The sequence below is a fragment of the Enoplosus armatus genome, chromosome 4 (assembly GCF_043641665.1).
Source record: "Enoplosus armatus isolate fEnoArm2 chromosome 4, fEnoArm2.hap1, whole genome shotgun sequence".
NCBI classification, from domain to species: domain Eukaryota; kingdom Metazoa; phylum Chordata; class Actinopteri; order Centrarchiformes; family Enoplosidae; genus Enoplosus; species Enoplosus armatus.
The window spans coordinates 6,800,557-6,814,437 of record NC_092183.1 but is presented as its reverse complement, the minus strand read 5'-3'; the positions used below and the strand labels follow the sequence as shown (position 1 = coordinate 6,814,437).

Sequence of the window (13,881 nt, the reverse complement as noted above, 5' to 3'; positions counted from 1 at the left end):
TCATACATAAACACAATGAAATATATGCAAAGAAAATAAAACAAATGAAAATAAATCCATGGGGGAATAGAGCAACAACGAAGAAAGGCAACAAAGGTTCATTGTAGTGGAAGTAAAAGTTGTTACTTTGTGGTTTTTAATTAATTTAACAGGCTATGGCTCTGATCTGTGCATTTGTCACAATGAGTTTGAATATGAATCAAGTTATCAAGCAGGTTAAGCTATGTATTTTATTTCAGTTACCTTAATGTCTGAGCTTTGGGGCATAGTCTATATATACTTACATTTATCCAATTAAATGTGCTTTGATGACTAGCTACCTTCACCCATTATATAAAAAAACGCACTTGACCTGGCAGAGCAGCATAACAGTAGGAGCTGTGTGTGTTTATTCATTTCTCCCTCATCCTCTTCTTCCTGATCTAACATGAGTAAGGTGTAGGTGCAGGCCAACAATCTTCTACGACTTCATATCTCACTATAGCTCAATATCACTTTGATTTCTGATCAATCCAATCAAATCTAAAAGATGTGGTTTAAATTAAAGTAAACTATATCCCGCAACAGAACATTCAGTCACTCCGATATGCATCAAGTTATGGAAGCTAAAGATGCTTTAACTGCCATTTCACTGTGACTTTGAGGCACTGAGATGGACAGCAATGGTTGTTTTTCAGCATTGTATTAGCACTTTTTAACCATCATTCCCATCATACAGTAGCTATGAGGAAGGTTATCTGAGCATAAATGCTCTTTTTGAACAATATCCTCAATTCATATGACACACATTCATACTTGGGAGGTACCCAATACAATTAAAGTCTCACACTCTTTTCCACCCACCAGCTGGATATTTATTGCCTTGAAGTTATCAATTGGACATGTTTCATCACGCAGTGTGTGGTTGAATTAGTCACACAAAGATCAACAGCACCTTCAAAAACGCCCTCCCGTCCACGCCTGCTCTCAGCTCTCATCAGTCCTATACTCCTACACATATTATGCTGTGCCTAGTTCATGCAATTATGCCCAATAAACACTGACATATAAACCAAAGTTGGCAGTGCAGTGAAATGTTAGGAGCAAGTGGAATATATATCTACACATGACACAATGATAATAATTATAATATGAAAAATATATAAGTTGTTAATGACTTCATATTTGCAAAACCACAGCCATCAAATCACTGTAAGACAGATTACTTTTAACAACCCGCCAAACTTCCATGCTTATTTATTTATTTTTTATTCTTTCCATTGTTCCAGTTGTCCAGTTCTACCTAGCAAGTGCTAAGCTCATGAGTTAAATACAGCTCAGTGAATTTTCACCACAAAATGTTCTTGACTACATTAACAAACGCGTTGTATCCACAGTTGCAACTTTTTAAATTTCAGCTACGTCTGTGCAGCGTCTCTGCTGCTCTGCTTGGCAACCTCACCATGACAACAGGTAACGTGAAGCCACCGCACGTGGCTGTTGTCGGCCCATTAACAACTCCTCGTAAAACCACAAATTGTCTTTTTTATACATCTGTTTTTGTACTGATTGAACAAACGAATTACAACATATTAATTAGTGAGCTTGAGAAGTGTTAGTAGCCCTATTTTTTAACTTTGGACAGAGCCAGGCTAGCTGTTTCCCGCTACTGCCAGTCTTTATTGTAAACTAAGCTAACCCCTGCAACAAAGGAGTATTCCTCTAACTTTTTTCTTACTGTCAGTAGACAACCTTGTTGATGAACTTTCCATTTGATTATGGCATCAAATCTACATATTAATTAAACCGCATCTTTAAAAACATCACCTATTGTCACATTAAACTGTCAGATAAATTCATTCGTTCCTGCCATAACACACAGACTCTAACAAAGAGTTCAGTTTAACACAAAGGTCCCAGCTTTAAATATGTACACAGGTATTCATAAAACTATTTCCTTCCTTCCTAGACGTTTTGTGAAACCTCACTGTTGAAATCATTCATGCACACATTTCTTTTACCCACTCTCAGAATGCCTTAGCTTAGAAATGTTTTTTTTTTCTAAACATATTTTAAAATTTGATTTGTTAACAACTTTTTTAAACTTTTCCAAATGTCACTGTTATTTTTCCACATGCTGAAAAGTTCATGCATTGTTGGCATACTATAAAAGGTGATGTACAAATGCAAACTGTGAAGTTATTTCTGAATCTAATTTCACAAGTTCAATGTTTTATTTGTCCCTTTTTTGATCCCATACATAATACCCTATTCATTACATTTCAGCGTTTGGCCAAAGCCTGAAGTAATTACTCTGTCTAACAAATAGATTTGATGCTATCACACACACACAAACACATACATATACACTCACAATTATGAAAAATAGCATAGGCACACACTCAAACATGCACACACCCACGCACAACTGTATTGCAGCCAAATAAATGAGCCGACACTCCTCAGGCCTAATAGTCTGGCTGTAATTAACATTGTCATAGTGATAATAGCCATTTATCCCTGACATATCACACACACACATACACAGACACAGACACACACACGGTCCAAAACCCCTATCTTGTCTAGGCAGCTCGCCCAGCTGTCACCTCCCTCATCTGTTTCTCTCCCTCCTACCTCTCCTCCTTTTTCTCCTCCTCTTCAGTATTTAGACCTCATGATCCCTCTGTTCTGTTTTCACATTTCCCTTCTACACAGTCATCCCCATAGTGTACAGTGTTCTTTTTCCTCTCTTCGCTCCATCATCTCTCTTCCTTTCTCTCGCTTCCTTTTCAATATTTGAACCGCATTCTTCTCACTATCTTTCTTCAACATTTCCCATATTCAGTCGGTGTGTTTCTGTCTCACATTGCTGCTTTGTTTCTTTTTAACATGCTGTATTCACACTGCAGCAGAACATAGTCAGCAGGTAACCGGATGTTTGTTGTTTTTAAGTAGAGAATGACATTAGACACCAGTTCTGGTAGAGGAATCCTGCAGATGCAGTTTGTGGCGACTGAAGCAAGTTTTCTTCCACGTTTGATTTCTACCACAAGCAGTGAAATCCACAACAACAATGAGCAGTTTTGGTAGACAAGGTGTTGATCTAAAAGGAGATTCAACAAGCCGGCCAGGTAGGTTAAAAGGCTCCTTACTGGTAGATCCTAAAGGCTACAGTTTGCAACAGGCAGGACAGGTTTGAATCAGGTAAACAAACAGAACCAGCAGACAGCAGGACATCCACAGCAGGTAATCGACAGGATAACAGTTTTCAAGCGGACAACAATTGAACAGGTAATGGGTACAGGCAAATAAAGGCAAGCATTCAATTTATAGCTAAAGTTGATTGAGACTGAGGTGTGAAAAGTCTTACATTTAACTTGCTGATACATGTAAACACCCTGGTGTGACTCCATCAAACAATGAAAATGTGTTTGATGAAATCAAACAAGAGAATGAGACATAATTTTCATCGTTTGATTGCAATATTAAAAACAACTAATCTCTTGTTAACTAGTTACCATGGCAACAATTTGCAATGCAATTGACTGACATCCACTCATACCATCTGGCATCAGTGGCTTTTTGGAGAGGGGTGTATAACGTGCTGCATCAGACACACAATGTACTTACATGCTTCTACATGCACATGTTTTGTTGTTCTGTTGTTTTTCTAGACATTCAAACACCTCATGCTGGCATACACATATGCAGACTCTGTCTGTGTCCCTAGACATAAGCAATTGATGTGATATTGATGATACAACAGTTTGCATATTAGAAAGCCAGTCTCTAATTATTTTAGTAAACAGTATTGACTTTTGTGGCACCGGGCAGCCGCTCTGCTGAATCATAATATCTGTTGAAGTCGAGGTTCATTTAACAACAACACCAAATGCAAAAAAAAAACAAGCTATTTCCAGAACTTCTCTCCAAGAAGCGAGAGGGAGGCATATTAGGAAAGGTACAGAACCAACATGTGTAAAGTAAAATGATTCCTAGTAGGCACTGATAACAGTCAGCAACATAAGAAACAGCTTAAAGTTTGTTTTCCCTACAAAAACCTGAAGAAAAAAAATATGATGTATGAATTATAATAGAAATGCCAGATTCACATCACTGTCAATATCTAATTTAATGATGTTTAAGCCAAAGGTTGGGTGGTTGGACCTCAGAATTTATGAGAGTGTAACTCTTTTGGACAGGAAAATAACACTTTTAAATTCAGCAGAGGCCCAATAGCTACATTTCTCTTATCTAAACTTTAACTCTTCTGAACTCTTTCCATTCTCTAAATCGCTCGCCTCTGGCTAGTGGGAAAGCTTAATTTCCTGCTGTCTTTTCGTACCAAGAATACTTCAGTTAGGAGAGATGATAATGAAGATCACAAAGTGTTTTGCTCTGAAACAGCTACTGCTCTTTAGCTGTGTAGAGGAACAGGGGTGTAATAGGAAATAGAGATGTGTCACTTGCTCTTCACAAAAGGTTATTAACTCACAGTTCAACTTATTTGCACCAAAACGTTTTTCTTTTGGTCCATGATGAAAGTTACCAAGGGTACTGCCTGTTGTTTGCACCCAGTAATATTATGCATGCTGTAAATTGCTCTGGTCATTTGTTCAAATGCATGGACTGACCCATGTTTACATTTTTCTGACAAGCAACTTTTTTTGCAGTTGATATAAACAGTCCTCTCCTAAAGAACTGTGGCATCAGTCACTAATAGTGACAAAGATTGCATCCTTTCTTCTCCCAAGGGCCAATATTGTTTCATGATCACAAAGAAGATATTTCCAAAACTTCACCAAGTAGTTTTAGTTGCCTCACTTTATTTACCAGATCCAAAATCACCCGTATAGGTTCGTCTACTATCGTAATTTTGTAAGACCCAGAATCTCTGGGAAAATTACATTTGTGGCTTTATTTTATTTCCATTTTTGAACAAGTTGTTTGAAAGTGATACATTTTTGAATGTGGGACCAGAGGGTTCATTAGTTGACTTTGTCCCAGCTGATGTCACTGCAGTTTGTGTTTTGGTTACATTTCAAATTTTCATAAAATGTGTTCATTCAAAACAGCCGATGGGAACTATCACTGTCCAAGTGTACTTTGTGTGTGTGTGTGAGTACTTGAGCTTCTTACAGTCAGCATGCGCAGTACATTAAGGCACTTAAATCTAAAATGCTGTCCAGAGCCACACAATACAGGCACATGCAAGCAAGCACACACACACACACACACGTGTGCACACACTTGATGTGTTTAATGGGTCTGTAGTAAATTGCAGCTAAGTGCCTCCAACCAATTTTCGTTTCACAGCTGAGCCCTGACACACACACGCACACACACATTCATGTGTAAGCCCCCCCCCCCCCCCCACACACACACACACACACACACACACAAAGGAAACACTTTGGACACTTACAGGTTGGACAACAGAGAGCAAAAAATTGCTTTAGATAGAAAATAAACGATAAAACATGTTAAATAAAGTCAACGGCCAGACAGTTATCTGTATAATATATGTAATATATATGTATTGTTCTACAAAGCGAAAATATATGTTTCTATACTAAAAATATGTAATTACTCTGGTACTTCTTATGTGCTTTCATGTGCTAAATGTGCCTTTGGTTTATAGCCATTCTACTGTGGTCTAAACGTAGACTTTCATCTTTACCCGACTTGTTCATATGTAGCTGCTTTAGCTTCTTTAGCACCAGCAATGATCAGTTTTACGTTTTTTTTTTAAATGTTTTGTCTGCAGTGGTTTATTGTAATTCCAGATATATATGCAATCTGCATACGTTTCTAGATTTACAACCAAGTTTATGTCAATGCAGCAAGATAACCAGACTTGAAACAACCTCAATTAATGTGTTAACCCAGCCGTAAAAATGGAATTGGAGCAGTAACATGCTGAACATCTGATTTGCACGCGTGCACACCTTCACTGATTTTATTGCTTTATTAATGCCATGTATAATGCAATAAACAACGCACATTCATGCATGACCTGCATGTGGCCTCTCAGTACAGATGTAGATGCAAGTTACGTTATCTTTCTGTGTCTCTCTCACACATCTTCTTGCTTTTGCCTGAAATCAGAGACGCATTGATACATAACAAAACAAAAATCTCAGGTCGAAGATAACAAACAGGTCAGGAGGGAGCATGGACAAGATAAAATTGCCAAAGCAGTATAGTGAAGTAGTAATAGTAATGCATTATTCTCACCCTTTTTTCTTTATGTACAGCATGTCTTACACAAAGAGCAATTCTCTCATTCTCTTTATCATTCTGCCCTGCTCTACATACACTCAGATGAACACACTATTTCGTATTTCACTGCTTTGCCCCTGGTAAAACACTCAATAAACCATGCAAGTACACTGCTCTCCCTCAAACTGTTACTTAACCTGCAGGCCGTTTGTATAGCTCCACTTGTGTCAAGACATATGGGAAGGTTTCCCTCCTTCCCCTCATCCTCCGACTCTTCTTCTCTTTTCTCTTTCCTCTCACAATGTCTGTCTTTCCGTCTTCTTCTATACCAGTCTTTTTTTGTCTTTCCCTTTCTCACTTCTTGTATTGTGGCACGTGAAATATAGTCATAGATAGTCAGCAGCAATATTGACAATGCCAATTAGCTGCTGCGACTTCAGTGTGACTTCAGTGTCCTAATGCAATGTTACCTTCAGTGCATGTGTCTATGCATGTGTACACAGAGTAATGCAAACAGTGGTTACATATTGACACAAGGGCAAGGTCTGGATCAGATTTCCTGTTTGTTACTGGAGGGTATTTATTAGCTTCCTGATTAAATAGCCATTTGCTCCATTAACAATTTGCCCAATTAGCTGATTGGATGATACAATGATAAATTAAGGGGCTTTAATGTACGTTTAGGTCCTTTGGTGTGTCAGTATGTGCCCATGTGTGTGTGTCTGCAGGCCAATGACATGCGTGTAATGTAGCCCAAGGGACAGAGAGTGATTAATTGATTGCTTTTCATTGAACACAGGGTATACATACTGCGCATCATGTAATAGTGTTAAAACAAGTGTATGTCTAAACAAACTATGTGAATTTGTTTCCACTAACTTAACTCCAGCTTCCTTTGACTCATTTGAACTCTTTAACTACCCAAAATAAAAGAAACAGAGGTAAATTTGCTGTCCAGCACAATATTTACCTTCCTGTAAAAAGGACTATAGAGCATGATTTTCTTTTTTTCTCAATTATTTTAATTCAGCAGAAGAAGAAGGAGGTTTCTGTGCCCAGGGCCACAGTGTTTGCGTTGTCAGACTGTGGTGAAAATGTCACAATAAGAGCAAAGGGAGACTTTGTTCCAAGCAATTTCCCCTAAATGAGAAACTTTAAGGAATGAGCAGAAAAGTAGATAGGGCAGATGTGTGTGTTAATGTCCCTGTGCATTTACTGGAAACACAGTCACAGATTAGATGGCAGCACTTTCATTTTGACTGGAAGAGATTCTTGCATTTGTGTGTGTACAAGAAAGAGGGAGCGAGAGACTGAGAAAAAGAGTGACAGACAGACGGAGAAGGAGGGAGAGACAGAAAGAGAACTGCTTACACACTCTTATTGTAAGTCACAGTTGGAACTGAATTTGTACAGAAGAGCAAAAAGCTCAGTTTTTTTCACTGTGTCAAGACGGTGTGTGCATGTGTGCGTGACATTGCATGTGTGTGTGTGTGTGTGTTCCTGTGATGGGTGGTCTCGCTCTAGTTGCTTCACTTTGCGTCACACACACCTTACAGGACGCATACACACACACACACACACACACACACACACACACGCATGCATGGATAAGCTTCACTGAAGAGAGAGGCTGTTTCCTAGACTTCATTTCTCTCTGCAACATGCACACACAGACGTGTTTGTCAGTGCACACCGGCTGCACATGTGCACACACACACATCCCTCATCTCTTTTTTTCTCCCACTGTCTTCCCACATCTCTCTGACTCACTCATGCACACACACGCACACACACACACACACACACACACAGACACACACCCATGGCCATGTGAGTGCAGGACCCTACATAAACTCACACAAAAACACATTCATTCATACATAGAAATACTTGACACACAAGACCTCTCCACAAGACTCACACCTCCTCTGAGCTTATCTCTGCAGTTTGGAGCAGCTTTTGAAGGCAGTAGGGAGCCAGTTGTTGACGAGCCACTTAATAATTCCCTTGGACAGGCATGAAATTCTTTCCTTTTCTCTCTTTCTGTCTCCTCTGCTCTTGCTCTAATATTCCTCTTCCCGCTGAGTTTTTATCCTTTTTTTTTTCGCTTTCTCTATTTTTCTAATTTTGTTCTGCTTTGTCTCTCTTTTTTTTTTTACACTACTACCTTCTATACGTGTCTGTCTCTTCTCTTCTCTTTGCTCTCTGTGATTCATCTTTGTATTCACTGGTAAACTCAAGCCATTATTGACATGAAGGTTAATATGACACTTGCAATGATAGTCTGCTTGTTGAATAACGTACTCGCCAATGAGGCAGGTTTTCTGAATTCCATACATTCCATGTAGTGCTACTGATATAATACCAACTATGTGATGTTTTGGTTAGAGTTAGCTCTCTCCTCTCTGTGTGCTTGCACTGACACTTTGAGGCCCTCTGCATCGCAGTCAGTTAAATTATGATTAAACATGAACATAATTCAATTACGTTTCCAGCCCTATTAGAAATGCTTGTTCACCAAGGCCAGCTAGTGCCTGACTCAGGTTCAACCCAGGTCGGACGGTCAGCGGACATGCGTTGAACCATGCAAATAGTAATAATAGTTCTCCAAGGTTCTTTCTATTTTCCCTGTGCTGTGCCGTTGAATATTATTCAACAGTTATTGAAGGGGGGGGGGGGGGGGGGGGGGGGGGGGGTCTGACGGAGCCAACAAACTTACAAACATATTTTTGTTTAGTTTAATTGGCAAGCTTGTTAGCTTGGTCGCTAAAGGGACAATAGTTTCACAAAGATGATTTGTACCATCAACTCTCATCTCATAACTGTAACAATTGTTGTTTTGTTGTGCAGGTTATACTCTGACAGAGGATTGGATAAAAGTATATTGTGCAACACAGCGATAGCTTCCTTTATTTTGGACTTTCCACTCATTTAAATCTATCCGTAATATTGTCATCCTGATTTTCCAGTAATTTCACCATTTCAGTCTATTCTGTATACACTACATGTACAACGTACTACATGCCTGTAGACACTCAATTCAGATAAAGAAAAACTCAACACACCGACACACAAAGTAAAACAATTTAGTGGCCACTTTGTTGCCACTTAGAATTCACTTACACTTCACTATTAGTTCAAGGAAAAAAAAAAAAAAATCTGATGTAAGGGTATTGAAGGAGACTGCAATAAAATACAGAGATATCCAATAACCCTCATTTTTACATTTCTATACACAAAAAAATTTGTTTTCCCCCTTGTTGTTGTCATTTATTTTGGCCTCCAGATAACAGAATTGTAAACATGATGTTATCTGTGGCACTGCTATGGCTTCCAAGTAACTACTGCCCCGGGATACACACACATACATACATTCTAACATACACATATAGACTACATACTAACATAAACACATTAACAAATAGACACACGTTATCTCTTTCCCTCTTTCTCTTCTTCCTCTTTGATTGTTATCCCTCCATCTGCTCTCCTCCCCTCAAGGCGGAAGAAGAATCTTCTCGTTATTTTTTTTTTTTTTTTCTCTGCACGTCTACTTTCTTTGTGCCCTTCATCTTCCTCTCCTGAGCTCCCTCTTTCATCTTTTCCATGCTTTTAATCCTGTTTGTCTCCACTTCTCCTCCTCATCCTCCTCCTCCTCACCTGTTTCTCACCTTCAACCTGCATAACTGTCTACTGTTGCCTTATATATCTACACTGTCTATTTCTGATTTCAGGCAAGACTGAGCAGAGTGTAAGAAGGAGACAGGATAAACTAAGAGAATTACAGATAAAGAAAGTGTGTGTGTGTGTGTGTGAGAGAGAGAGAGAGAGAGAGAGAGAGAGAGACAGCGGGGGAGAGAGAGAGATGTCATTTAGTAAAGGTCACATAGCGGTGTGTGGCAGAGAAAGATAGGGCATTACCGGTCACATGCACTTAAACTCTTTAGTGTGTGGGTTAAGTGTGTGTGAGTGTGCATCAGCACCTTGTTAGATGTATTTGTGTTATTTATGAGTGTGCCAGCAAGTGTGTATCTCTGCTCTGATATGCTATTTATACTTGAGGTAATTATACTTTACTAGAGCATTTTCATTGTATGCTACTTACTTCTACTCCATTCTGGGACATTTTACTTTTACTTTTGATACTTCCACACAAAAATGCACAACATTTTGGATTGAAACCATTTCAACTGTGTCTGGAGACACACAGTGAAATATGTACAATACAGTACTTTTAATTCTGTATTTCTTATTAATCTTCTCTGTTGGCATCCTGAATGCTCAGCTGAATTCTGCTAGAGTCAAACAGCAGACACACACAAACACACTTCCCATCCAGAAACAGTGGGCCCAGCGAAATACCCTGTAATCAGGCTTGTGTGTGTGTTGGCGGTGATAAATGCCCCCTTGGAAACTCAATGCCAAATAATCAAGATTGACGCTGGCACACAACACTCTGAGGTGTGTATGTGTGCTGGTTTGTTTGTGCTATTTTTGTTGGAAGGATCTAATCAAATGTAATCATGCTGATTACATTAATCGTGAGGTTTATAATCACCTCTTTTTTTTCTTTCTCTCTTCCTTTAAAACTCTCCCCTGGTCTCTGTTACTTTATTCCTGTCTCTCCTTATGTCTTCCTTCTCATGCACTTTGGGTCTCTTATTCTTTCATTCCTGCATAACCACCTGCTGTTTCAGGCTTTACATACTGTATTTTAAATATTTGCTTCCCATTCAGAGCTTTCAGTGCCCAAGCATAGCATAATAACTTGGTGTACTGTAATAAAGTGCTTAAAAAGAAACTTTCTCTCCCTTTCTTTCTCTCTGTAGAACACAGAGGTGGTGAACACAGCCATTCTTACAGGCCGGCGTGTTGCGGTGCCCATCAAACTGGTTACCGTGGAAACCGACGGCCAAGTGAGGGAGGTGGACGACTCGGTCACCTGCAGCTCGACAGATGTGGACGTGGTCAAGGTACGTGGTCCCACAGAAAGATACATGTACAGGAATTGTAAATGAATTACGTACAAATTTCTACCGCTAACACACACAGCTGTGAATGATCTCATTCACACACAAAGTCATTTATACACAGATGTGTGACTTACAACCGGACACACATCCACATTGTCAAACCGAGACACTCCAAGATATGAATGCACACTATTAATAACTTTACAGGTGTGCTTTTTACTTTTCAACTCAAATAGATACATTACACAGTTGAATTTCAAATTTTATTGGTCTGCAGTGCATTTTGGGGGAAGACGGTTAAGCTGTAATTGATAAACCATTTGATATTTTGCTTTGTGATTGAACATGTGCCTCAGTGAAAAATGAGCTCTGGCAATTCACAAAATGTGTTAAGCCCTGGTCTGCCAGGTATGTGAAATATGGATTAAGAAATCATTTCTCAAGAGCTTAGGAAGTAGAAACAACGTTTAAAGAACAGGAAAATCACAGTAATGTGAGGAGGTAAACTGGGGGTACTTTACACAGCAAGGAATCCATCTTGAATCATCATTGTAATTTAAAATCTTGGAGGATTTGTGTTGTTCTCTAATTCACTTTATGCAGCAGAGCATAATGAGACACTTATCACAGTGTGCAGGCTTTTTTTAAATCTCTCTTTGTGTTTTACTGAATGTCATGTGAAAATGGCCCAACAGTTGCTAATATGTCGGGAACTTTGCGGTCATTTGGCCCTAAAAAAGCAACGTTTTTGTTTCTTTTGTTTGAGCTGAAAGAGGGAACAAAGGTTATTAACATTTGGATCAGTGCAAAGTAAAGCAGAATTGATAAAATACACAGTTAAACAGATGTGGCCATTAGAGAAAGTCCCTGGTTAACTGTGCGATTACTGACAGCGACATCAACCCCCATCTTCAAGGAAAAAAAAGTGTTTGTTTTTTGTCTTTTCTTCCATGAAAAATGGTCTGGTAGCAGGTTGCATTAAAAATATGTATGACCACCTTCACGTTCAGCTGATTAAAAATGCCCTGTGGAGTTTTCCTGTAAACAAAGTTTCTGTTTACATTTAGCATTACTCACCAAAACACACTGTGTATATCCTTGAGGCCTAACAAATATGTTAAATGCATTTCCTTCGATTTTCCATTTTTTAAATTTGAAACCTGCATGGTTCACATCCATATTTACTTACTAGCAGTCTTCTTCTTCTTCTCCTGCCTTTGCATTGCTGCGTTTCATGTCGAGCTACCACCTGTGCCACAGTGGAATATTGTGAAACCAGCGGCAGGAATACAAATAACATCATCCGCATGCTTGTGTGTCCTCATGCGTATGCACAAGAACCAACAAAACACATTCCATTCCTCATAAAAAAACATTGCTCCATGGTGTTACTAATGGTCAGGTGGCAGGTATTTCATCCCTAATTTCAAGAGCATGCATAGTCACAGTGTGGCTACTTCCTGGTAAACTTTTGTCCAACCAGAAACAGGCTGTTGCAAAATACCCACATAAACCTCTGTGCTCTTTTGTATGTCAAACTGGTTGGTTATAACTTTGTCTAGTTTATGTCACATATATGTCAAAGACATTAAGATCCTAGACACATACTGGAACACTGGATACTAGATACAGTTCACTCAGTTCCTCTTAAAATCACAAGACAAGTAAAACCTTTCCTTGTCACAAATTGATATCATTTTCTTTAATGAAACCAAGGTTAAAGGTGTTGTGTGCACAAAACCTCAATTTCTAAACTCTGATGCGTGTCATCACTAACTCGCTTTTTTTTGACTCTGTAATGATTCCTTACTTTTTCGCTTAATCCTCTCCACGAGGAGGTCAGAGGTCAGGATCAGCTAGAGCAGCCGGCCTGGTATTGGCAGGGATCCAGTGTCTCTCTGAAGGACTCTTAAGCAGGATGGGTGAACAGTGACACATGAGTTTGAACCTGGTGGAAGGACAGTCTCAAGTGCCACTCTTCCACCACAACTAACAAACAGAATTACTGCGCTAATGAATAAAACAGAAATAACTTTACAGAAAAAGTCATTGCCAGAGACTGAAGATTGATTCCTCTTGTGCTACATTCCCTGTGCCCTCAGGGCTAAAATGAAACGCACCCTTGCTGTGACAGTTTCAATATGAAGCCAATTTCCTGGTACAAGCCGACAGGAGTAGTGCTGTTTAAGTACGATCAATAACAACACAGAGAAAATGGACGGAACTCATTCAGGTAGATGTAATGTTAGCACTGTGTGTGTGTGTGTGTGTGTGTGTGTGTGTGTAGAAGGGAAAGGAAAGTGTATGTGTTTAAGTGAGGAAAGACCACATCCAGATCTTTATAGACAAACACACACTCACGCTGCATGTTTAATAGATGACTGTATGGAGAAAGCATAACATGTAGATAATTAACATGAACTATTCCAGAACTTAAGCTTAATGTTAAAACAACCAGAAGTCTAAAGCTGCATTTAGAGAAACTGCAAAGCGAAGATTTGCCTCAATAAATTCACCTGATTTTGACCACTGGAGTATTTTTGCTGTGTTTGTTAGTTGCAAATAGCCAATGTTCCAACAGTACAGCATCATTTTGACTCTGTTATTGACTTTGTGTGTGTGTGTATGTGTGTGTTTAGTATGCTTGTGTTACAGCTGTACAGCTTTCTGTCTGATTTGTTTCTATTACTTTGCTTCAGACTCT

The 13,881-nt window shown here is 39.1% G+C and overlaps 1 protein-coding gene across 1 annotated transcript in view; it reads left to right on the top strand.

Moving 5' to 3' along the window:
- The window catches only part of LOC139283993 (transmembrane protein 132C), a 227,698-nt gene that overhangs the window by 177,153 nt on the left and 36,664 nt on the right, over positions 1-13,881 (top strand). The window contains exon 6 of the mRNA XM_070904128.1: positions 11,034-11,177. Within this exon, the coding sequence (XP_070760229.1) occupies positions 11,034-11,177 (144 nt within the window). The remainder of the gene's footprint in view (positions 1-11,033; positions 11,178-13,881) is intronic.